At 38.7% G+C, this 26,021-nt stretch overlaps 2 protein-coding genes across 5 annotated transcripts in view; one reads left to right on the plus strand and one right to left on the minus strand.

Annotated features, from left to right (window-relative positions):
• The window catches only part of LOC103056119 (uncharacterized), a 36,440-nt gene extending 31,666 nt beyond the window's left edge, over positions 1-4,774 (minus strand). The window contains 1 exon segment of the mRNA XM_025170807.2: positions 4,563-4,774. Within this exon segment, the coding sequence (XP_025026575.2) occupies positions 4,563-4,731 (169 nt within the window). The 5' untranslated portion in view covers positions 4,732-4,774.
• A 69-nt stretch (positions 4,775-4,843) lies between these two features.
• PLEKHM3 (pleckstrin homology domain containing M3) overlaps positions 4,844-26,021 on the plus strand; it is an 87,122-nt gene continuing 65,944 nt past the window's right edge. For 3 of the 4 annotated variants that reach the window (XR_015795177.1, XM_088135602.1, XM_088135603.1), the window contains exons 1-3: positions 4,844-5,004; positions 14,928-16,098; positions 20,250-21,173. Coding sequence is in view for 3 of the 4 variants with exons in the window: in XM_088135602.1 (XP_087991728.1) it covers positions 15,498-16,098; positions 20,250-21,173 (1,525 nt within the window). In the remaining variant the exon portion in view is untranslated. The remainder of the gene's footprint in view (positions 5,005-14,927; positions 16,099-20,249; positions 21,174-26,021) is intronic. The other variant, XM_088135601.1, reaches the window with a different exon arrangement.

Here is a 26,021-nt window from a genome sequence, read left to right on the forward strand (position 1 = left end):
TTTTTTTTCCTGAGCTTCCTACTTTGGCTTGTGCTTTTTCTTTAAAAAAACAAAATAAAAATAAACAAAAGGTTTTATCCTACCAATCTTTCTATCTCAGGTGACTGGAAAAATTGTGAAACGAGGGAACTGCAATTATGGGGGGAGGGATTCACAGGGAGGTGGGGGGAGGGATTCACAGGGAGAAATAGGAAGCTAAGAAACAACAATAGCAGCAATAATAATATGGTTTTGTTTAGGTGTCAATCTTTGGCTTACAAGGCAAGTTTTATAATGACTATGCTATTACAGCAAGTCATGTTAAAAATGGGTCAAGAAGCCCTTAGTAATAAGGATTTTTTTTTAAAATACTTTCAGTTGTACTTGCATGGATGTGCATTTTGATCGCTTAAGTTTGAATATGCAATAATTCAAGTGTGTGTGTGTGTGTGTGAAGGGGGAGAGAGAGAGAAAAGGAGAAGTATATATATATCCAGGAAGACCCAACCACAAGAAGGAAAGCAATTCCCGGAAGAGAAAAGTAGGAGAGCACAGCTGCTTCGGAATTGTCCAGTGAGTGGGCGCAAGAGTCTATAGTCCAGACTGAATACCTTGCAAGCAGTTGCCAAAGTGTCTCAGTCTGGACAGGACTTTTTAATGTCGATTTAGAGTTAAGTCAGCATGAGTACAGGATAGAAGCAGTTTAAGTGATAAGTGCAGATATGACCTCTAAGATAGATAATAATGGATAGAAAGCAGAGGGGTCCTCTTTTGAGGACAAAATTACAACAAATGAGGCTTCTCATGTTATGTACAAGACATGGCAGAATTACAATTACTTAACTTTTCTCTTCTACATAACTGTTAAAAATCAAACAGTCCAGTTATCCTATGGCTGTGTTTGCATATTACACTGAAATGCAAACTAGCCAACCCTATTTTAGGCTGATATGTTAAATGAAGCATAGGTAACTATATCATTGCAAATCTATGTGAAATTAACTGAACAGACCAATTCAAACAACTTTTGTGAAGAATTGCAACTTGAATTAATGCAGTTCAACTGTCATCTCTCCTCTAAACATAATTCAGTGCCTATAGTATCTATCTGGCAGGCTGAAGCCCCATATCTCCCTGAATTTGAAATCATAATATAGCCTTATAATATCTACCAGAGGAAATGCAAGGTAACAAAATTTTCCTGTTGATGGTTTCAGTTGTGCAGCCTTAACTGCAGAAATGTTCAAATAATATTTGTTCAAAGTGCTACCCATTTTCAGCAAGGAGCTACACTCAGTGATAATACTTGAGTGAGTGAGCAGTCACTTAACTGTAATCTTTATGTGACCAAGAACTGTTCAGTCCATAACCTGTAAATGTTCACCAGAAGAGCAATGCCATAACACAGGGCTTAGTTGAGAAATCTACCATTGTCCATTTTTCTTATCCTTGACCTCAAGAAAGTTTCCCTTTGAGATACCACTACAATATATTTTGGGATTAGGCAGGTCAAAGGAGAACTGCTAGGACCCCCTCCCACAACTTTATGAAAAATCTTCCAGTGAAAACATTTAGATTTACAGAGTTTTCCCAAAGGTCATTATGCAGTATGGTAACTTATGGCTTTGCTGTCAGTTTTCATAAAGCCATTTCTTCTAACAAGGAGGGAAAAGAGCGGGGGAGTGAGGAAAGGGGGAAAAAAATGGGAGCCATTAGTGGGCCCCTCCCCCTCAACCCTATTAGTGAGCTTTATTAAAGTAACACAGACAAAGAACAGAGATGCCCTCATTAATGGAGAGCCTCCGATAATTACTCAGCTCTGCCGTTTCTTTGGAGGGCCTGAATGGCCTTTGAATAATGTTTCTCTTGCTGTGGTCACAAACAATGTCCTAGCAGACCGCTCTAAACGGTGCCAATCCCATTAGCAGAAGAACAGCAGTCCTCTTTCTGTAGAGGTGGATGTTTGTGGTGGCTCTGCAGTGGGAATGAACTATGCCCACTGCCTGAGTGATTCTCCTGAAGCAAAGAAGCTGTGCCAGGAAAGGCTTGTTGAAAAAAACAATCTCCCTGTTGAAAAGGACCTGAGCTAAGTGGCTTGGGAAAGATGTAGCCTGCTGGCATAAGGGCCCACAGATGGGAACATCTCATCCGAAGGAGAAATAAAACATAGTTTATATTGAATGTTAAAGAAAAGCTAATGGATTGAGGGCTGAATTCCAGTGGGTAGTTTTCTTCTGCTTCTAAGGGTTAGTTCTATATTGTTCCCCCTCCCCCCCCCACTCCATGGAAGTAAATCAGAACAATTCCTAGGGAGACTAGAAGCAAAAAAATAAAACTATTTGATATATACAGGAAAAAAAAACATAAAATGTTCCTGGCTCCTATTTACTGATCTTTCCTGCAAAAACCTATGTGCATTTTTTCTGAAAAAAAGAAAGAAAATATTTTTCATCTGCATACTTTCCATGGAATGAAATCATTCCACTGAAATCAATCTCTAATAAAGCAGGAATCTGTCCTAAATTATATAACCAGATTTTTTTTCCCCTGGCCACAATGTCTAGCTGCAAAGGGTTGTGGATAGCAAAAGACAGGAAAGGAAGGGGTCACCAAAGCCTTTGGTTCTGTTTCTTTAAAGTGCTTCTAGCAGGCTTACGCAGCAGTACTCCAGTGAACTGGGCTTCCTTATCTGACAGAAAAGGCAGAGACATAAATAGAGCCATTAGGAGCTTTTTGGTTCTTTGAGATGATATTAATAGAGCCAGATTTTGGAGAGCTGAATCTGGCTCATAGGTTACAGGCTTACCATCCCAGTTGTAAGAAATAAGACCATACTTATACTATTTACTTATAAAACACTTAACACTACCTTGGGTGCTCTAATATACCTTAATGCTATTCTAAATTTGATTGCAAATGTTGCTTGATAGCAGAGTGGAAGGTTCTAAATGCCAAACTGAACATTCCAAACATTCTGTTTGTACAAGGCCAGCAAGGAGGTGGGGGCATTATTTTCACTTTTTTGGTGGGAGAAAAAAAATCCCTCCATTGGGTTTATATTGGCAGGAAATATATTTAAACCTGGTTCACACAGCATACTACCCAGGACCCGGGAATGTGCTAAAGCCAGCACAGTGGTTGTACTGAGTGTTATTGGTAAATGTGATTACCTTGGCTATGAATTTTATAAAATGTTTATGATGGATTTTTATATGCCTTTGTATTGTTCTTATTGTTTTAAACTATTGTATGGTCTGGTTATTTTATACTGTTTTAACTGTTTGTAAGCTGCACATAGTTATATATATAAGATGGGAGGTTATATAAATTGGAATAACAAATAATAAATAAAAAATACTAAGCTCTAATAATAGATTATGGCTTTGTATATTCTGTGAATCCAGCAACTATGGTTTATAAAATAAACTGTGGTTAAACAAAATATAGGTTCATGCAAAATGTGAATCCAGTTTTAGACAAGCTACTGTAGTTCAAATATTTGTTGCATTTGAGGTAGTGAAGGATATGGCCCATGTTTTACACCTCCTGGGCATCAGAGGTTCTGACACAGAACAATCAGCTTCAGTTATGGAATCGGATAACACAGATGAAGAAAAACGAAGGAATCTAAAGCTCGCATGGCATTGTCCCAAGGGTAGAAGACTGTGGCTTTATCAACTAGAGACAGAGAAATAATTTACATTTTAAAATCGTTTCATAGAAGTATTTATAAAAACTGCAGTTGGCAGTCACCATCTTAAGAGGATTTTCCATTTCTTCATATTCTGCTTCAATATAGCTATTGTTCCAGGCTCTCTGCTAGTAGTGCCTTGAGACTCTTTTTCTGTGAGATGCTATAGGAAATACATTTTGATTCTAAGAATACCTGATCAAAATTGAATTCCATATCTTCTAGTTTAAGGGATCATGCCAAAATATACCCAGAAAAAGGTATGTGACAACCTTTTTCCTCACTAACCCCTCTGTACTTCATTTAAAATAACAGTTTATGACAGGCACAAAATCATCAGAACCCTATTGTGGAAGAAAGTGATGAAAGCTGTATCAGTTGAAGTGATTCCTATATATGTTCTGAACTGTTAAAGGTGGAAGAGTAACACTAAGGGAAAAAAAACAGGAGAATGAACCAGCACTCACACCTTAGTGTATGTAGGTATAAGTCTTACATCAGCATCCATGCCTCTGAATGAAGATGGCACTTCAGGTACTAAGATTTCCTCTATCCCAACTGTAACTGAAGATTATAGTCACTGGCATGACTCCAAAGCAACTCTCTTGTAAAGAAAACATGCATCTGTGTAGAACTTCAAATTCCATGAGGATTTTATGACATTTATTACACCTGGACAATAACTGTGCCCTTTAACTAGGCCACACCTTTAGGCCAATATAAAGTCAGACACAGGAGATTTGCCATAGCCCATCAACGTCCCTACTCTGCTGTCCCTAATATTCAGAGATATCAGTGCCACCCCGTATATCTCCTCTGTAATTATCTCTAGGTGTTACTGTAGTTAGAAGTCCTCCACTGCTTGGTTAGGCCACAAAAGTCCGGACCCTACCGTCAAACAGCTGGGACGAGTTTTCTCTCTCAGGGTCCTGCAGATATTTGCAGCCCTCGTTCTGGTTGCAGGAGAAGATAACATGGACGTATACGATTCCAACAGGTCTGAAAATACGAAGGATGTACGCAGCGCTCGATCTTTCAAAATCCGTCAAGCTGACACCCATCAATCACGGGGCCCTGCGTGGTGGGCTGTCCCCTACCGCCGCTTCCGCAGGGAGCGCGGGCGAGCGCCGCCGGAACCTTCTTCCTGGCTTCCGTTTCCCTCGCGGTCGCGGGGAGCCCTTTGAGGGGAGCACAGGGACCGAGCGTAAACAAGCAAGCCGAAGAGCGCTGAATAATGCTGCCGGCGTTTCTTGCCTGTCATTGAGCCAAGGCGAGAAATAAGATCGGGGGAGGAAATGCGCCACATTTTGCAGCGCGGACCTCTCAGGAGCCAGGTAAAGGTTCCTGTATTCATAAACTCCTGCCTTGTGCCTAAATATATATGCACTGGAGATAGATGTATGTCTGAGAATATATCCGTGAGCATAAAATCCCCTTTGGTGCGTCCGAAGGCTCTAGAGTCATGTCTCATTATCTATATCATATAGGTATACTTTTTCCCAGTGACTGTCCTTGTTCTGGATTTCATAAAAATAAATTCTCTAGGCACGCCCGAATATGCCCTCTTTGTTTTTGATATACATAGGGCTCTAAAAGCAAGCCAGTTCTTCGCCTTCGCGTGCCGGTGTGTGTGTGTGTGTGTTTTAATCTGTTTTTCTGCTGCTGTAAATAGGGCAAGATTAGGTCAACTTGTTAAGGGTGTAGTTTCACCTAGGACAGTTTAACAAAAGAATCAAGACAATAATGGGAGAAGCACAAAATTAATACATGCTTTTGTGTTGAAATACATACAATTAATAATTTGCATAAACTACATTTTAAATTCCTTTTACTAGCTGATTTTGTTGCTTTTGTGTGTTCTTCTTTCTTCCATAATTTGCATCCAACAGTTCCTCCAAATAGCCCAAGGTGGTGGACAAGATTTTAATATATATTTCCATCCCTTGTAAAGTAGATTACCCTAGAAGATACTGATTAGATCAGAACCATCCAATAGGATCTGGGTTAGAATGCTGGAATCTGAACACAGATCTTTCTAGTTGATAAGTCAGTTCCATATTTAGCGGTACTGTTTAAAGTAACCATGAATGTAAACTCTTTCTTTGGAGTTGGTTCAGAGAAATTTATGTTATGAGTCAGCTAGCACAATTGTACAATATTTTTATGGGCTAGTATCTCTTAAAGATGTATTTGCAAGGATATATTGTGAATAAGACCTGGCCTCTGACCTCTTGTCCAGTTCAATATGAGGATGCAGATAGAGGCATATTCCAGGTAAATAAAAGTGAAGAACACAAATATTCTGACTGCATCTCTTGGTCTGCATGCAGCCCACTTTACCAAAAAAGAATTATTTCAGTTTTGCCTGTCTAGCTTTAAAACTGATTTGGAAATAATCTTTCTAGATGTCTGGGTGCATGATTGTAAAATCTGAAAAAAATATTAGTCATATTATTATGAGTTACTTGGAGATGAGGATTAAGCTGCATGTAACACAATTGCAGGATTCACACATGCTGTTAAGCCATAGGGTAATTTGTTCAGTTTTAGGATAGTAAGTTGTATGAACCTCACCATTGTGTTTTGTGTGATTTATGGATTGGTATGATTTTGAACACAGTTATTGTAATTTATTCAGCAAAACTAGATTAAATAAGCTGTAGTTTAACATAATATGAAATCAGTGAGAATTAATTCTGTCTAAAACATACATAAGCATGCCTTTATCAGCCCTAAGGCAGTACTTCAACAACTTTTGTAATTACTTGGTCCGTTAGTTTCTGTTGCCACATGTATCTTTCACTCTACAGCTATTGTCCTTTCTTCCTGCTTCTGTTACAGGAATCAACTGAGATGGTAGCTCACAGCCATCTCCTCCCTCTGACTTAATGACCTCATCTCTGGCAGCATCTGTTACCATTATTATGTGACTTGCTTTTATTTCTGCTGGGTGGATTCAGTTCTTGAGATTTTCATCCATGAGAGAAAAACATGTGCACAGATATACGGTTTTGTTTCACTGTTAGCTGTTACTTCATTCAAATAGATAATATGTTTGGTGGCAAAAATAGGACAGTTTATTTGGAATTGAAACATGCAGCTTGCTAGGAAAAACCAAGGGTGATATTTCTGTATTTAAGAATAAGTATAAGACCTGAGCAGTCATGGGATTCATGACAAACAAAGTGGGCTGAAGGCATCTGCTTGCTTTGGAGCGGATAGGTTTTCTTCTACTCTATCACAGGTGGGTCAATCTTTTTCAGCTCAAAGACAACACTAAATTTAGGCAATCTGTTGAAGACTGGACTGAAAAATGAGCAGTTCCAAAGTTCATAGCATTATTTCCTTGTCCTTCCCTCCCATCAGCTATTCCATTCCTACCAAGGAATCATATAAAAGCATTAAATAAACATATAAAAATCTTTGTAGTTTCTACCTAATAATTCTTTTAAAATTTAGTAAAGGTAAGATATATTTTCAGTGTGGAAGGGAGGAATCAGTAGAGGATTATGATCTGAGAGGGAGATGGTGGGCAGAAGGCAAAAGGGACTTCTTCATATGATAGCCATGATTTCTTCTGCCCTCCTCCCCAAACAGCAGGATTTTGGAGGGGTACAATCAATCCCTGTGCACTCAAGATGCTGATTTTGACTGCCAGACAGTATCAGAACATTCAGATATAATCCAGGATGTGAAAAAGAATCTTGAGCCCTGGTTGGGTGAAGCAAGGAGCATAATTTTGTCCCAGCTTTGCTACCAGCTTTACCAGCTTCTAGGTTTTCCAACAGCTTTATCAGCAGGGGTGGGAAAACAGAGGCATGATAGTCTTGCAGTTTCCCATTTTATTCTACACATAAAATATTCCACATGTGGCCTGCATTTCAAGTGTACTGTATAATGAGAAGCAGTAGTTACTGCCTTTTCATGATTTTGGGGTTATTTTTTGTTGATTGAACCTACAAATGCAAACAGAATTCTCAAAATTCTGAGGGCAACCACTTGTCTGCTGCCTTTCTTGAAGGGATAATAGAAGTAGCTAAGGTGGAATTGACAGATGAGGAGAGATGATTGGTTAACCAATCATTATTAGAAAAGGTATTTCCATTTTGCATTAAACATACAGATAGTTTGTTCCCTACTTAGAAGCCATACTTGTATCTCAGTAGATTGTAAATTATGGAGCTATCTCTATTTATTTTTTTATTTTTTTGAGCAAGGTCAGCATGTGATGGTGTTACAGTTCCGGGAATTTCTGAAAAAAAACTGATTATTTGGATTGACTTCAGCTAGGATTCAAGTCTTGAATCAGTACCAAGGTGGTCTTTTACTTGGGTTAGTTATCTGAGTCAAAAAATAGGTAGAGGTAATGCATTCCTGTTCGTTCTGTTGGAATTCTCAGTAGTTTTCAGTATTATTGATTATGATATCCTCCTGGATTGTCTGGCAGGAATGGTTGTGGTAGACACTCTTTTACTGTATGTAGTTCCCAGAAGATAGAGCTAGGAAACACTTGTCCAGTGTCATAATTATCCTGTGACATCCATTGTTCCATTCTTTTTCCTATTCTGCTCAATATGTACATGAAAACGCTGGGAGTGGTATTCAGTATCCTCATAAGTCTCTGGAAATCTTGAACTGATATCTGGAAGCATTAATGATGGGAATGAGGTTAGTCAAGTGACCTTAAATTAATAAGATAGGTTGATTAAGACTTACTTATCCAACTGGATAGTTTGTACCCCTCTGAAGGAGACAGTATGCAACTTGAGGTGCTCCTAAACTCAGAATATCTGTGACATAAGAAGCATTTCTCCTGCCCAATTCAAGGTGCTCTTTACAGTGTATAAAGCCTTCCTACTTTAGGACCAAGCTGTTTCCAGACCACATGCACCCATACCTTACATCCTGCATGCTTAGTTAATCAACAGTGTACCTTTCACTATTTGACTTTGTGATTAGTTCTGCTTTCTCCATGACAGGGCCCATTTTGTGGAACAAACTGCTGATTATAATTTAGGAGGGAGCTCAAAGCCTATCTTATTTTTAACCTAGATTTTTAAATTATTTTAATTGTTTAATAGTATTATAACTGCGTTTTAAAATGAATTCTAACAACGTTTTTAGGTTGGTTTTGATGTATTTCTGTTTTTTAATTGTATTTCTTTAAGTTGCCCTGAATTGTTAGGAGAGTGGGCAGCATACTGTACAAATATTCCAAATACTAAGTAATGTTTATTTGGGTATGTACTCTTAGTTTGTGGTATGAACATTGTAGATAGCGTGAGCTGGTTGGAAATGTGTGCAGCAACAGGACTAAGGCTGTCAGGTGAAAGTTTGGTGGTCTCATGCTTTTTCTCCCAGAAGCCCTCTGGGCCTAGAAACCTTAATTCCATCTTCTGCCTGGTAGTTCCCACTGCCATTCTCTGTCTTCTAGGAAATACTTCATCTGCTTCTATAATCTTTGTTACGTTGTGGCATTCCAAAAAGGAAAAAAGGAGAGAAATAATTGAATTCTATATTATCACCTGCTGACCCTCTAGCATTGAGGAGCACAGCAAGAGAAATCAGCCCTTCTTCCCACCCATCAACCCCCACCTACCTCCTTCTGGAAGATAGACAATCTCACAAAAGATAAATAAAATTTATTTATTAAATTTCTCCCCCACCCATCTCCCCCCCAAAAATCAATTTTTTAAAAAGGAAGAGAAAGAATATAAATATATGTTTGGCTGTATATAATCACAAGCAAACATTCAGTAGCAAAGGAGGTAAAAATATGGATTTGATCAGATTGTAGAGACATGGGATTTCTCAAAACAAACAAAGGCGTGCATAAGGCTCTGGGCAGACCACAAGATGATGCTGGTCTACCCTTAATTTAGAGGCAACTCTGCTGTAAAGAGGTTCAGAGTTGCATAAAACACAGCATTATTGAATTTATACGGAGAACATAAATGCTAAAGACAAAATATTAGATTTTAAAAACATACTGTCAGAATGAATGTGGAGTGGCCTTGCCTGTCCTTTCACAACAGTGCAGGCTCCTAGTTAGAGTAAATGTCAAAATCCTCTTCATGCTCTATGGAATTGTTCATTAAATTCCTCTCCCAAAGCCAAATTATTTCCTTCTAACTTAATCACAAATCGAGTGATTCACACAGACATCTTGGCAAAACAAGGTTAGTTTTTCAGAGGAGCAATAGTGCAAATCCATAGAGGTGCTTCATGACTGAGCTGCTGCCATGAAGCTCTCTGTTCCCAAACTACTTATGCTTCTTAGGCCTCCTGATGCCAACACTGAGTTCAGTTCTTTCTCCTTAGGGTTGCCTCTTTCTGCTTCTATGTTTTTTCCATATTTCCCATAGATCAGTCTCTGATAACTCATTGAGCTGTTGACCCTTTTTATTTGAATTTCCCATCAAACCAGCTCTCATCTGATTAATGGCCCAACTTCCATAAATTAACTGGTTCTTTGCATAGATGTTTTATTGATTGCTTAGTTGGCTTAAAGGTTCATTTTCTGGGATATCTTATTGATTAGAAAAATCATATTTTAATGTTATGAATTTCTATACAAGAGGAGTGCAGGATCCTGCATGTAGTAAAATGTAGTAAAATTGCATGGGGAATTCCAGAAGTTGGGAATGGTGGGTTTGTACTTTGTACTTGTTCTGCCACAGAACTTTTGTATACTAGCATTGCTACAGATTGATAGTGTTGCTCAACATGAACAGCAAATTGGTTGCTTAGTCTTGATCCTGAATAGTTTCCTTTGTTTAGCCAGGAAATTAGATATTGGAGGAGTACACAAATTGTGGCTTGCTTAGCCAAAGACGACAAGTTGTTTTTCATGTCTTTGTCAACTTCCTTGCTTTTACTATTTTAGCAAGGGTACTATATTGCTTTCTGTATAGCAAATAATTCATGCTTTGTTTGCCAAGTCCTGGTAAATGCCTAAAGCAAAATAATTGACAATGAGAGTGTAACTTTATTAGAGATCTGTAAAGGCCTTCAGTGACATCAACTGTGAATTACCTAACTGGGGTAGGCTTCAGGAGCACAGTGTTAAAGTGGCTCCAGTGATTTCTGAAGGGTTGTATTCAGAAAAATAGTGTTGGAGGATTCCTGCCCCCCCCCCCAACATGGTTTCACCAAGAAGCTATTAGGAAGGTCCTCCAGAAGTTTTGTATAAAAACTTGTCAATAATGGGATGGAATTATATAATTAGAAAGGGTCATTTAGGCAATTGTGTCCGACCTCCTGCTTAGTAAAGGAATCCCAAATTAAGCATCCCTGTCAGATGTATGTGTAGCCTGTACTTGACAATAAACAGTGAAGGGGAATCCACCACCACCTTTTGTAATTGGTTCCATAGTTGAACTGCTCTTACTATTGGAAGTTGTTCCTAGCATTCAATCAGAATCTGCCTTTGTGTAAATTAATATCATTATTCGATGAAACAGGCAAACTTCTAGGGTTAGGAATACATTTATTTTTGAGAACATTGGTGGGCACATTCATAAAATGCTTGCCATGGGATATTTGCCAATTCTGTAGTAGAGATACCAGAACACCCATGTATCAGAAGGTAAATTGCGCGCGCACACACACACACACACACAGACATCCTGCAATAGCTGATGTTTTGCTTTGCAACATGCAAAATTCCTATTTATTCATAATGAATTTTTTAAAATGTTGGATGGGACTGGAAGTTTGGTGAGCACAGGGATGTCTTGGAGGAATCTTGTTGCTTACCCAGTGGTGCAAAAGCCATCTAAACTGTAAGATAATTAAACTCATTTAGGAATTGATTCAGCAAGGTGCTGAAGTACATCTGAAAGTATGGTGCTAATGATTATGACAAAAACACTTTTAACTATTAACACTTTTCAAACTAGACTTCATTCATCCGTGGATAATGGTTCCTGCTTGATGGAGTCCTTGTTTCTCAGAGTTTTAGAGCATGTGATGAAAGTTGCTTAAAACCAACATGGTGAACAGTGAATTTCAGGGGTTTTAATTTTCAGACATTAGCTCTCTTTTGGCCTTGTTGTGTTTGTAGAAAGGCTGTCTGAATCAATCTGTTTGATAAAATAGAATGTTCTAGAAAGGTCACTGCAGCACATGATTTCCTTAGCAAGTTGATATCTTCCTTGGCATGCTACCTTTGTGCTTCTTTCTGTAATTCTATGTCATTGGATTAATTTCAAACTGGATATTAGTGGGAAACAAGCAGGAAGTTGTGAAGGCTGTTAATCACATAGGAGACTTCCTGTCAACAAGAGAGGTAGACCTGTTGCTTTGCTAAATGAGGATACAGCTGATTAAGAATCATGGGCGGATGTGCTGTGTGGGTATGTAGATACTGAGCACTGTTTGCCAAGAACTGCTTTAAGAACTGCTTAAATGCTGCTGCATTTTTATTTATTTTGAATAGAAATTCACTGTGGAAAGTGATGAATGACATGTAGCACATCAACTCTTTTTGCTTGGATTGTTCTTCATTAGTTTAATTCAGATCAGGTTTGTTTGCAAGATTAATGTCTGGTTTGCCATGTTTATGGGTTGGATCTACTTTAGATAAATGCCAGCAAAACTATAGTTTTGGTTGCTGAGACTGGAGATCAGAAAGATGTGTTTTACCAGCTTCATCTGTGGGCCAGCAGGGACTGAGAAGGATTGGAAGTCATGAGAAATTGGAAATAGGGGGAACAGGATTGTTAACTGAGCAGAAACTGGAACCTATGAGGAATAAAGGCAAATAGTTGGGCTAAATAAAGTGATGTTTCTTTTTAAGCACTGGAAGTCTTGATTCTCAGTTGCCTCTTGGGACAAAATGAATACAGTAGTTTATGTTCTACTTTCCAGTTCAGAGAAATGTAAACCTACTCTTACCAGATACGTCGAAAATGAACTTAATCCTCAAATGTGCTTGTTTGTTTTGACTCTCATAAGAGAGTAGGTATTATTCTTCCTCTTATAGAGAAATAAAACCAGTTGTGTTGCATTTGGAACATCATGGTATCAGGTAGATAATCTGTTGTTCTGCAGAGAAACTGGCTAGCCTTCCCCTGGCCAAGACTGCACAAAAGGATGAAATATGGATTTGTGTCAAGAAAACAAAGGAGTCCCTGCAGTGGATGTTCTCTCATTTCCCCTGTCATGATGAAAAACATTTTGTTAGCCGATCATAACTGAAAACAGCACCATATATGTGTTTTACTTTATCCTTTCTTTGGGAAAAAAACACACTTTTGGAAATTACCCTTTACTGTATTATAACTGGCTAGTGGAAATAATTTTGCTAGTGTGTCATGATTATGAATGATATCTTCTCATCACAGCCTTACAAATTCCAGCTGAAGTATGTGCTTTAATTGACAAATAGGTTTGGGTGCACATTAATGGTTTAACATAAAAGTAATAGAACGAGACAGTGTTAGTCCAATACAAATTAAACCACTAAGTCTGAAATCTTACAAATTATCCTTAGAATAAGTTACACTGAATTCAGTGGATCTAATTCTGAGTGATATGTGTGAGAAGGTATTGTAAGGATACTAGCCAGTTGATCACTTCAATATTTTTTTTTTGAAATACATTAAAATATGCAGTATTTAACTAGATAAACTGCTTGCTTAAATTAAAAACAGAACAACATGCATCCAACCAAGAAGATGAAAAAGAAAGAAATATGGTACACTTACACTTTATTTCAGAGTCTCAGTCTTTTCCTAAGGACATCTTTTCAATACACATGTTAGATAATAACTACAAATAAAACATGGAAACCAGTATGAAACAATGTAAAATGTTCATAAACGAAAAATACTAGAGGACTAGCAGAAAGGAGTATATGGTAAATTTTTGGAAGTAATAAGAAACTTAAAGAAAAAAATCTAAAAATTAGAACAAAAATGAAAAAAAAAAAGTTTTTTCTGTTTTCAGACAGGAGAGGCCTAGGCATTCCTTAAGATCCCTGAAGTGTGTGTCCTAGGCACCAAGAAGCCTAATGGTAAAAACACTGTCTCATCAATTCTCCTTTGTATAGAATGTTAAAACTTAATTTTTCCCCTTAGTGAATTAGTCATAAGTCATTATCATATTATTAGGCATAGGTCACTGAATATATACTACTGTAGAGTAGCTTTCCTTCAACTGCTGTGTTTCCAGGATGTTGTTGTGCTTTACAATCTGGTATATTCCTGCATGATTCATCTTCTAGTAACTGCACAAATAATTCTGACATTTTCAGGCAGATATAAGGAACATCCAGATTGCCTGGTCTTTGATCTCTATTTATGAACTCTTTCTAGCTATACCCCACTTTCCAAAGCTGGATCCCTTGATTTGCCTTGCTCCAGGATACTGTTATTACTTAGTCAAGCCTGCTTCGTCCCCTAGCTGACAAAGGTGATGGTGGGAAACTTTGTTCATGTTGAGTAAGTAGAACACTATATGCGCCTGTATCTGTGTTTTATATTGAGCAAAGCTGAGGGTCATGTGTGCCAACCCTCCCAGTTTTGAAACTTCCCAGATGCACTTTTGAAATAAGGGACTAGGTAGTTACTGTTCCATACTTTCTCTCTAAATATTAATTTACAATGAACAATATAAGATAGCATGCAATAAACACAATTAAGATTAAATCAACATTTAAACTGTATTCTTAATTTAATTACTTAAACTCAGCAAACAGTAATTATCTTATATAGGTTTGGATGTAGAAGAACTCTGCTCAGAAGGCCAGTTATAGGAAATAACATTTGTTTAAAAATTGCTGGGTAGTGTCTGTGGACTAAAAAAAGAGTTGAAGACAACCAGACAGGTGTTGTCTATATCTTGCATTTTTGTAACCACCCTGAGTCACATGAAGGCAGTTTACAAATGTTTGTATGTATGTATAAATAAATGGAAGTGTCATTATAGTTATCACCCTCTATCCAGTAGCTAGCTAAGTAATTCCCAAAGATAGGTCATTTGAGGGCCTCAGATAAAGATTTGAGTGTGCAATACATATGGGAGAGACTCTCCTGGGATTGTTCCAGATTGCCCAGTACAGCCTGAGAAAGTGGGCCAAAAGGAGTTAGAAACTTGTAATTCCATTTCAGTAATTCCACTTATGTTATGCCCCATAACCTTTTACTGTTTATAGATGTTTTCTGGTAGGGCATGTGAATCTATTGTATCTAAGGTTACTTTGCTCTCCAGCAGGAAAGCAATTTCATTAAGAGTATTTTATCATGTTTTACAGGAAAATCCAGTTTCTGTACAGAATTCTCGCTGAACCACCAACACTTTTTCATTCAGGAAGATAAAACTGAAGAAACTATTATATCTAAGGTTACTTTGCTCTCCAGCAGGAAAGCAATTTCATTAAGAGTATTTTATCATGTTTTACAGGAAAATCCAGTTTCTGTACAGAATTCTCGCTGAACCACCAACACTTTTTCATTCAGGAAGATAAAACTGAAGAAACTATTATATCTAAGGTTACTTTGCTCTCCAGCAGGAAAGCAATTTCATTAAGAGTATTTTATCATGTTTTACAGGAAAATCCAGTTTCTGTACAGAATTCTCGCTGAACCACCAACACTTTTTCATTCAGGAAGATAAAACTGAAGAAACTATTATGCATGACAACATTTACAAATGAAAGTTGCCCCAAGCACCTGAAGTCATATGCCCATGGCAATGAAAATTATATTGATCTTGTCACCACCAGGTTAGAGAAGTGCCTGCAAGAATCTTTCCAGAGACACTTCTTTGCCTTTTGTCTTGTTAAAATACTCCCAAAGATATAGCTCTCTTGACTAAAAATAAAATGGAAGCCTTAGAAGTTGATGACATCAGTCCAGCCTTGGAGGTGACTGAAGACTTCTTCAGTACCTTTGATGCTAAGCTGGAAAATGTGCAGCCATTGGAAGTTTATGGAATTCAGGAGATTCCTGAACTAGTTGGATGTGAAACATTTAATAAAATCACAGCCTGTGGAGATGTAAGGAACATTGCTTCTTTAGGGAAGAATAACCTTGTTTGGGCACATTGCAAAAATGGAGTTTCAGAAACCAAAGTAGAGACTGCATTTCCTGCCAAAGAACAGTTTAGAGTGCAAAGGGGAATGGTTCCAAACAACCTCTCCTGGGTTGAACAGGGGGAGGCTTCAACTTTTAATATCTTTAACATCTGCCAGAGGAGGAAGGATCGGCCCCGTTCTGTGAATGATGTTATAGCACAAAATGAGAAAACTTCCTCTTTCAAGCCAGGCCATAACCGGTCACATTCCGATATCAGCCACGTAGATTGGGGCATCATCTTCAATGGTGCCTCTCCCCAACAGCTGTCTAATCAGGCGAGCCAATGTTCTAAACATTCATTTACACCAACTGGATTCAAAAAGGGAAAAGACATTCAAGGGAATACTGGTAAGTACTACTGTTTTGCTTCAATTAGCTTTTCTTCTTGTTGATAGCCATCTCTTCTTGAAGGAAAAACAAACTGTTTAGGAGTTTAGAGCACTGATTTCTGGGTTCAGTTTCCATTTCCACTCTACTTCATTGTGGATTCTTTAAATGGAAGAAGCAGGGGATACCAATATATGTTGAAGAATATGCTGAGAGAAAGAAAGGAAATCTCTGTCCGAGTTACATTTTAAATGATAGCAGAGAAGGGTGATTGTGCAAAGTTTTCATACTCAATCCAATGGATTAAAAATGCAGCCATTTCTGTAGGGCATCTTAGTTCATGTATATGCATTGTGTCAACAGAGGGTTGCATATTAAAAGCAGAAAGGGAATAGCTGGATTTTTTGTTGTATAGTACAACAAACTAATACCACAAGCATTGGCTATGAGAAATGGAACTCAAGGTTGCTTGCAGTACAATCCTATTTCACTCTCAAGTTCTTTTAAGTGGCCAAATATTAACATTCTGGGGAGATCAGTTTGCTTTATGCTTCCTTCCAAACTTTCTGTTGTGTTGCTGTTTGGAAATTCCTGCTGTTATAGCAAATTCCTGGTAGTAAAAACTCAGCTATATTACACTGAGAGAGTAATGAGGCAAGAAAGCTCTCAGATAGTTCATTGATGCATTAAAAAAAGATAAGATGCTGCTAGTGCATGCCTATTCTAGATGTGATATTTGATTTCTCAGTCCTGATTCCTCTATAATGTGTGACACAAAATTTCCTTTAAAATTACAGGGGTGTCCTTTGCTTATAGGTCTCCTCAACCGCTTATTTGGCTGACACCCAAGTTAGCCAGCATCTTTGGCTACTTATGGGTATGTTCAAGGATTCTGGAGGAATAAGTACCTTTAGACGGTTGGCAGATTGTTTCCATTTGGTTCTAATAGCTAAGTAAAACCTCCATACTTAGAGGCACTGTACCTCTGAAGGTTTGATGCTCAGGTGGGTAAAGAATGAGGAAGTGTTATTGCTTCCTTTCTTCTTCATCCTACAAACATGCAACTGGTAACAGCTGTGAATAGAATGCTAAATTAGATGGACCTTCGGACTAATTTAACAAAGTAATTCCTCTAGCATATGCAGACAACAGCACTAATACCACAAGAGCGTTGGCTATGAGAAATGGAACCCAAGTTTTGCTTACAGTATGATCCCATTTCTTTGCTTCTATTACCTGGAGAGGTTGTTAGAATACAAAGAAAGAAAGAGAGATGTTAGCTTCTCTCAGCAACCATTTCTGAAATATAACATACATTACAAAAATTGAAATGAGACATAATAAAACAAGAAAAGAGATATAATCTGTAGAGAGAGAATTCTTACCCTGCTCCTTTTCTCTGATGTTTTCTTCATTGGGACCTTATTTCTCAAGAAATTACAGGTCAAAAAAAAAACAGGCTACCCCAGATGTGGGCAATTTAGTGTGATTATCTCCTATTTACTTTGATGGGCTCTGATTTGCTCTGCCTCAATTGAATTTCCTTGTTTGGTGAAAGTAAAGAGAAATGTTGTTTCCCTTTTAGAGGCTGGAGAGAAAGCACTCTGTGAAAAGGTATTATATAGCTTTTGTACATCAGGCAGGCAAGGTGGAACAGGAGATGGCTGATGGAAGGCAACGGTGAGGTAGTTGTGATTTGGCCAGCTTGTGCCAGCAACTGCTGCTCCAAAGGGTGTGCTAGATGTGCATGTTAATCAAGTCATCCCTCGCCATTGTTCCTGTTGAAGTGGGAGTGGGTGAAGCCAGTTCACAGTAGCTTGAGAGAGATGCTAGTAGAAAAAATGACTGGCTGTAAAAGATGGAGGGGAGGGGGAGAGACAGCTTTTCTCTCACTCAACAAAAGACAAGCAAATCTCTGAGACAGTTTAAGGCAAGAGGGGAGGGGAAAGCAGAGATGGATGTGGCATAAAAAGTGGGAGAAACCTGAAGTGTCATCTGTGCTTGATGGAAATGAGAACAACTGAGTGGATTTGCAGTTGGTTCTGCAGTAGCCATGCTGTTTCTGTTATTGGATTAACAGAAAAGGAAGATGGCAGTAGAATGTGTGCCCATTATCTCCACTACAAAGGGATGGGAGGAGGGGGAGGTTCAAAGAAATTAATGGGCTTTGAGTTAACACAGAAATCCTAATGAATCCTAGAGCCAGAGATGGAAGGCAAATAAAATTGGTTTCCTCTTATATCCTTTTGTCTCATCGACACCTCTCTCCTTCAAATTTGAGTTGAATTTAATTAGTTTCTTCCTTGCCTGCAATTTATTTAAACCAAAACCCCTCTTTTAGGGTTCTTTTTCAGGGAGGATAGAATACATGTTGGACAGAACAGTCTTTTATTACTTGCTTTAGTTCAGTGTGAGAGGAGAAACATACCATGGTGCTGTGATTTAGAACAACTGTCACATTCAGTGCCTGCGGGTTGGAGTAAAATGCACAGGTTGAAAATGCAAACAAAGGATAAACATATTTCTGGAAACTATAGAGGAGAATCATGAAATCTTAGAGTTGGATGGGACCCTTTGGGCCAGAGTTTCTCAACCTCTGCAGCTTTAAGATGTGTGGACTTCAGCTCCAGCTGGGGAATTCTGGGAGTTGAAGTCCACGCATCTTAAAGTTGCTGAGGTTGAGAAACACTGCTTTAGGCCATCAGGTCCACCCCCTATTCAGTTCACGAATCTAAATAAAAGCTTTCAAGGCAGATGGCTTTTAGTCTCCCTTGAGCACATCCAGTGAAGGGGAGTTCACCACCTCTTTGGCTGATTTGATTCCACTGTCAAACTGCTGTTCTTACAGTTAGGAACTTTTTTCTATCAATCTGAATCTGCCTCCCTGTGGCTTAAATACCTTGTTGTCTAATAGGTCTTGACTTTCTTCTGTGTGACATCATTTCAGTTATTTAAAGAATGCCATTATATTCCCCGCCCCCATCCTCAGACTTCTCTTCTCCAGGATAAAGTTACCAACTCCTTCAAGCTCTCTTCATAGGACTTAGTTTCTAGTCCTCGGATCATCCTTGTTGTCCTATGCCATCTGCACAGGGCCACCTGTACTCTTCTCTCACATGGGGCCAATGAAGACATTTTCCAGCATACCTTTTATCACCACATAAGCCACAGCACTGCCAGGCATTTGCCATTTTTAAAAATCTGATTTCCAGAATGGTGCTCTTCCAGAAAGAATATCAAGCAATCCTATATATGTTTTCTAAATCCCATGGTAATCAGTGGTGCTTACTGTTTAGCAACTGTTGCTTAGGATTGTAGGTTTTCCAGTAGTAAAAAATGATCACAGCTTAAAATGTAAATAATTTTAAGGTGTAAGGTGTAATTCACACTGACAAATTATAAGGTTGCATCTTCCTGTTGAACTTTTACAAATTCTGTGAAAGGATATCTGTACACAGTGTAACAATTATGTCTAAAAATATTACAATAATTATCATTCTGCTATTGCCCAATGATTACAGAAACATGTTTGAAAGCATTACTTGCATTATTATATACCACCCATTAACCAAAGTTCCCTGGACAATTTAGAGGGTTTTTTTTTAACTGTGTGTGTGCGTGTACATATACACAATAGCAAAACCTGCTGTTTTGCTGGAAACCTCTTATAGATGTGAAAGAAAGAGGGAGGGAAGGAGTCTGAGAAGTGGCTCTGAAGGTGTTCTTAAAGGTACTTATGGGAGAAGGAAGTCATGCAGGTAAGCTGCTCTGAGCCATTTAGGGATGTCAAGTTTAATAGCATTTTGAATTGGATCCAGTGATGGCCCAGAAGCCAGAGCAAGTGGCAAAGAATCAGCATAATATGATAATGTCTGCCAGTTCCCATTAGCATATCTTGCTGCCCTATTTTGGATCAGCTGTTTCAAGATCCTTTATAAGAGCAGCTCTGTAATTCAAGCAAAAGGTTATCAAGGTATAAGTTTATAGCTCTAGGTTGTTTTTGTGAAGAGGAGAGTTGTAGTTAATCTAACCAGCCTCAGCTGATAAAAGGTGCTGCAAGCCACTGTGATTCCCTAAGCCAATAATGACTGGCTTTTACTGGTCAACTTAAGCATTATAGACAGAGGAGTTTTAAAGCATTTATAATTACATTTGTTCGAACTCTCTTCTAGAACACAAGCCTACGTTTTCAAATATCTTGAAGAAAGGGTATGTAGAAATTAAGAACAACCATGGCAGTTACTGGCAGGCTTGTTATGCAGAACTCTCTCCATATGAACTTTGTCTGTATCAGCTTGACAAAAGCGGCAACCAGAACCTTCCAACAGTCTATCTGCTTTTGCACTTCCAAAGCATCAATGTGGAAACCAATGTAGTTGATGCAGTCCTGTTCAATAATTTGCACCTGCAACTCAAAGCAGAATCACCTTGGGAAGCTTTGGACTGGGGGCAAAAGCTTCGGCAAGCTGTTCATTCTTCAGTTCCGTCGTTTCTGAGGCCCAAAGGAGACTTGGTGAACTCACAGAAGTTAGATAATACTGAGAGCAGCCTCACTCAAAACCATGGCTTACAGAAGGAACCTGCTGAATTTTTCCAGTTGACATCTTTGACCCCAAACATCAAGGACTACCAAAGCATTATCAAATCAGGGATTCTTTACCGATTGACTCTCCAGAATAACTGGAAAGCATTCCATTTTGTACTCAGTGGGTCTCTTCTCATGGCATTTCAGATTGGTGGGCTTGATGAGGACCCTCTGTGGAGCTACAATACTGAGGCATGCCTCTCTGTTCAAACTGATATTCTGGATGATTGTGACTCTTGTTTTCAGGTGATCTTTCCTCAAGATGTGCTTCGTCTACGTGCAGAAACCCTTCAAAGAGCTCAGGAATGGATGGAGGCTTTGAAGGCTGCAACCAGAGCAGCCAGCTTAGGGCAAAACCTGCAGGTGACACTTAGAAACAAAGTCCAAGGCCTGTCTTGTGGAAAAGAACATAGGAAGATCAAGCGCCAGTCTGTCACCACCAGTTTTCTGAGCATTCTAACTACGTTGTCCCTGGAAAGAGGCCTAACTGCTCAGAGTTTCAAGTGTGCAGGTAAGCAGTGTAAGAGAAGATGCTTTGTCTTTCCTAACCTACTTTACTGATACATCTTTCCACCACATAAGAGTTTCTGAATTTGGCATTTCTGCGTAGTGCATTTTTACATAATTTGGTTGTTATTCTGTATTTCGAGCTGGGATAACTTGAAACCCCACTGGCACTTCTTCCAAAGGCTCTCTAATAAATGACAGTTGTGATAAATTGCCACCAATCAGGCTGAATCTGCAGATATACCCTGGTCAATCCAGCTGGGAGTTATTAGACTTCTCTCTTTAGCTCTAGAATATTAGAAAGAAAATGCTTTGGATCTTCTGGTCAAAGTCAAGAATTCTGGAACTTAAACCTTGTGCCTGTTCTGAAACACAAAAGGCAGCTGTGCAGCCATGCAGTCTTGTGCATGAAAAGTTCAGTAAATCAAATCTCTTAATATAAAAAAGATTATGTAGGGACAAAAAAGGAAAGCGATAATCACTCACAGAATTCCAATAAAATTGATGAAAATAGTCTACATTAGGTAAATTTTATAAATTAAAGTAGCTAAATTAATAGTGCTAGTTACTACTCTGCTTGGATAAAATCTGCACATGTTCAGAGCTCATTACAGAGAGAATGGCTGGAGATAAATTATTAAGATCTACTGTTTGAATGTTGTTAGATAGGTCCTCCTTGCTGCTGCATGCTTGTGAAATAGCCTTAGCTTATATATAATGCAGAGAATAAGTGAAAACCAATCTCCCTGGAGAAATTGATTGATGTTTTGTCCAATCAAGGGAAATATTCCATCTCTAATGTGCTGAGTCTAGCTAGCAAATCAGAAATTATCTAGTTACTAGAAAAAACTTCAGTGGAATGATAAAGGTGCAAACTAGTTTTTACTAGTTGTTAAATTGTATAAAATAGATGATATAAAAGAGGCTTTTCCACAAAATAAAATATTAATTCCATCTGTGGAGGTCTTTGAGGATGGAATCAATTTACCAGATGCTTAGAAGGCATGATTCTGTTGTGCCAAAACTTGGGGTTTGCCATACTCTATATCTTTTGCTTAGGTGTAACAGATTTGGGTTATAAGAATCTGGATGACCACAAGATGGCAGCAAAAGGTAGTTTCTGTAACTCATGTAATAGTCACCCAGATTTTCCTACCCCAGGTGTGATATATCTCTGTTGTGCTCACCTGGTTTATGACGAGCTTTTTACAGAAGAAAAAGTAGATTTATATGCTGTTATATATAACATTTTACCAACTCAGAGTACTTTGATCATAAAAATAGTTCAGTGTACTTAGTGCATTGGCTAACACAGATTGAGTTGTTTGGGTAGAGCATTTTTTTTGGCCTTGCAGCCTCTTACGAATCTTTCAGATGAAAGTGAGATAATAGATTACTGCAGAATGTCTCTTCAAATTAGAGAGAAACAGCTCTGTGGCTTCAGCTAGATACAAGAGCTAGTGGAAGTTCTGCTGTCCTTTCTTTTGGTTTTTTATGTAGTTTGACTAGAGCGCAGGAGCAGAGATTGCTCAGCAAAGTAAAGGTCTCTATTGTTGCTGTTCAGAATGGTAGCAATGTTGCTGAAGGTGAGGAAGAATTATATTTACTTAATTATTTAATCTGTTTAATAGAGTCTTCTTGCGTTAAGTTGTGTAGCCTGCAATTAAAGCAGTATGTGGTACTCATAGGTATTATTGGGTGACTGACCATGAGTTCACAGGTCTTTCCTTGAACCCATGTTTAAAAACCTCACTTAACTCTAACTGGGACTGGCAACTCTATTGCTAAGTGAAGTGGTCATTAAATGAAACATCACATGACTGCCCCTCTTAGTGATGGCAGTTCCAGTAGTCCCGGTTGTGGTCGTTAAGTGAATCACCCACAGTCATTAAGTGAGACATGTTGCCGCGATTGCAACCTCTTTCTGGCTTCCTCATTGACTTTGCTTGTTGGAAGCTGGCTATGAAAGTTGCAAATGGTGATCATGTGACCATGGGACGCTGTGACTGTTATAAATGCACGATGGTTGCCAAGCGCCTGAATCATGATCACGTGACTGTGGGGATGCTGCAGTAATCATAAGTTCCAGATCCAGTCATAAGTCACTTTTTTCAGCACTGTCGTAAGTTTGAACAGTCACTAAACAAATGGTCGTTAGGTTAGGACTACCTGTACTGTAAATAGCGGGTGGCCAAAAATGCAGAGTTCGTGCTTCTGTTCCTTGCCATGAATGATATCCAGCAGTATTTGTTTGCAACCAAAATAAATACCGCTGGGGGGAACTGATCTCCTCCCTCCTTTGTGCATCCCCCAAATCTGCTCCAGAAGTTTGAGAGACACATCTAAGCTGTTGGACAGGCGAGGAGGGAAGGGAAATCCACTTGCCTATATCACTCAATAACAGATACTCTCATTGCATTCCTATCATGTAAAACAAAGGCATGGAACTTCTAGCCCTCCAAATATTAAATTCCTTACCATTGGTCCTGCTGACAGGAGCTACTATGAGTTGTAGTTTAGCAACATCTGGAGAGTCGCATGTTCTGTATCTCTAATGTAAAGGGCTCTAGCCTAGGTGAACATGATAGGCTCTACTCACAGTCGCTCATGCCCTGGTCACCTCCAGAAGGAATTATTGTAACGCACTCTACATGGGGCTGCTCTTGAAGAGTATCCAAAAGCTTCAGCTAGTGCAGAATGAGGCTGCATGGATAGTTCTGTGTGCCCCTAGGGGGATACACGTTACAACTCTGTTCTGCGAGCTGCATTGGTTGCCATTTTGCTTTCGGGTGCAATTCAAGGTGCTGATTTTGACCTTTAAAGCCGTACATGGCATGGGGCCAGGTTATCTGAGGGATTGCCTTTTCCCAATTACATCTGCCCATCCCACCAGGTCAGGCAGGAGGAGTGTGGTACAGGTCCCATCCCCAAAGGAACTCCATCTGGCAGGACCCAGGCGACATGCCTTTTCTGCTGTGGCCCCCGCTTTCTGGAACATAATTCCCCCCAAGCTAAGGTTAGCCCCATCTCTGTTAGCCTTCCGGAAGGCCCTTAAAACATGGCTTTTTTACCAGCCTTGGGGATCCCAGGAAAAGCCTGCAAGGTGGCTATGTGAGATTAAATGATGTTTGTTCTCCTGCTTACTTGGGTTTTATTTGTTTATTTTACATGCTTATTTTATATGTTTATTTTTTATTGTTTTTAGATTGTTATGGAGTTTTTAATTGCTGTTGTGTTGTATGCTGCCCAGAGTCACATGTTTGTGAGATGGGTGGCTATATAAATATGCTAAATAAATAAATAATAGAGTCCCAAATGTCATTTTGATGCTCCTGATGTAATCCTGAATAAGCAGACAAATTGCACTGATATTTTGAGCTTGGTTTAAAGAAATCTGAACTTTTGAATAGGAAGTTCGGATAGATATTGGGTAGAATTTGGAAACCAACTGCTAATGCTACACTTTGTTGTCTGTGTCCAGAAATGCAAGCAATTACTATTTCCAGCAGGGGGCAGTATCAGTAGATTGTCTTGCAATGTAAGACACCCCCCCAAAAAGCCAATTTAGCTATTTGTAGGGCATGAAATAACAATTAGCCATTTACATTAATTGAAAAATAATACTTAGCTATTAAAAAGCTTTCATGTGAGGAATGTGGAATACTTCTTTTTCAGTGTTTTTATTTAAGGATACATATACAGTAATTCCTATAGAAATATAAAACTGTGCTTATTTTAATAAACTGTGGACAAATATTGTAATGTTGGGCTGCAACTAAACATTCCTAAGAGCCTTTATTCCCTTAAAAAAAAGGAGAATTTCCTTCTGCATCTTTTTCAGAGAGTGAATGTATTTTGCGAGGAATTCAAGAGTGAGAGGCTGACTTTTCAGTGATTGGTGGGACTGTTTTGCTTCTTTAAGAAAGCCCTCATGTATGCTTCCAGTTCTGCAAGGCCTTTTTTTCTCCTTTGTTAGGAAATGATAACCTGACCATACCGTGCTTGTTTGATCAATTAATAATTTTTAAACAACAAAGGGGGAGGAGGAAAGTGCTCATTCCATTGCAAGAATGAGGTTGTCCTGGCTGTTTAAAGAAGAAAGAACAAAAATAGACAAATTGGCCTCCAAATGGAAGGTGATCTTCCCTTCCTCTCAACCCATAGCACTAGAATAATTACTTTTAGAAGATGTTGGAAAAAGGCAATGGCAAACCATTTCTGTATCATGCCAAGAAAATAGTATAGATGTTTCCCAAGAAGTCACCTCAGATCAAGCTTTGACTTGAAAGTGGTTTTTATTTTTTAAGAAATCTATTTGGGTTGCTCAGTGAAATGCTGAAACTGACATGATGAAAATTAGCCTGTTCAAGCAAAACATATCCAGGAATTCTTTGGCATCCTTTGACAAAGATAGCTTTAGACTGGGTATGCACAACCATTTCTTGGCAAAGGGCTGCATTAAATCTTTGAGTGATATGGGCAGGTCCAGAAAAAAAATTAGATTATATTTGATTACTTGAAAACAATGGCCATATTGCTTGCCTCCAAGTTTATTCTTAGAGAATTTATCCTTCTGACACATCTGAACTTAAAATTTGCCAGTGCTGATCACAGGGGCTGTGGGAACAGCATCAAAGTCTTTGCAGGTGGGAAGAATGGTATGTGGTAGTGCAACCCTCTCAAATGATAAATGAATGTGTGCAACCCCCATGAATAAATATTAACAAATAATGAGGCTACCTGTGATTGGTTTTGATGGATAGCTAGACCCTTCTGGTTAGCCCTCTCTCAAAACTTGCTCTCTGCATTGTCTCCCACTTTGTCAGGAAAAGCAGGAACATTGTGAAAACAC

The sequence above is a fragment of the Python bivittatus genome, unplaced genomic scaffold (assembly GCF_059951505.1).
Source record: "Python bivittatus isolate LINGU-HERP-01145 unplaced genomic scaffold, Pbiv_v1 ctg000200_np1212, whole genome shotgun sequence".
Classification (NCBI taxonomy): Eukaryota; Metazoa; Chordata; class Lepidosauria; order Squamata; family Pythonidae; genus Python; species Python bivittatus.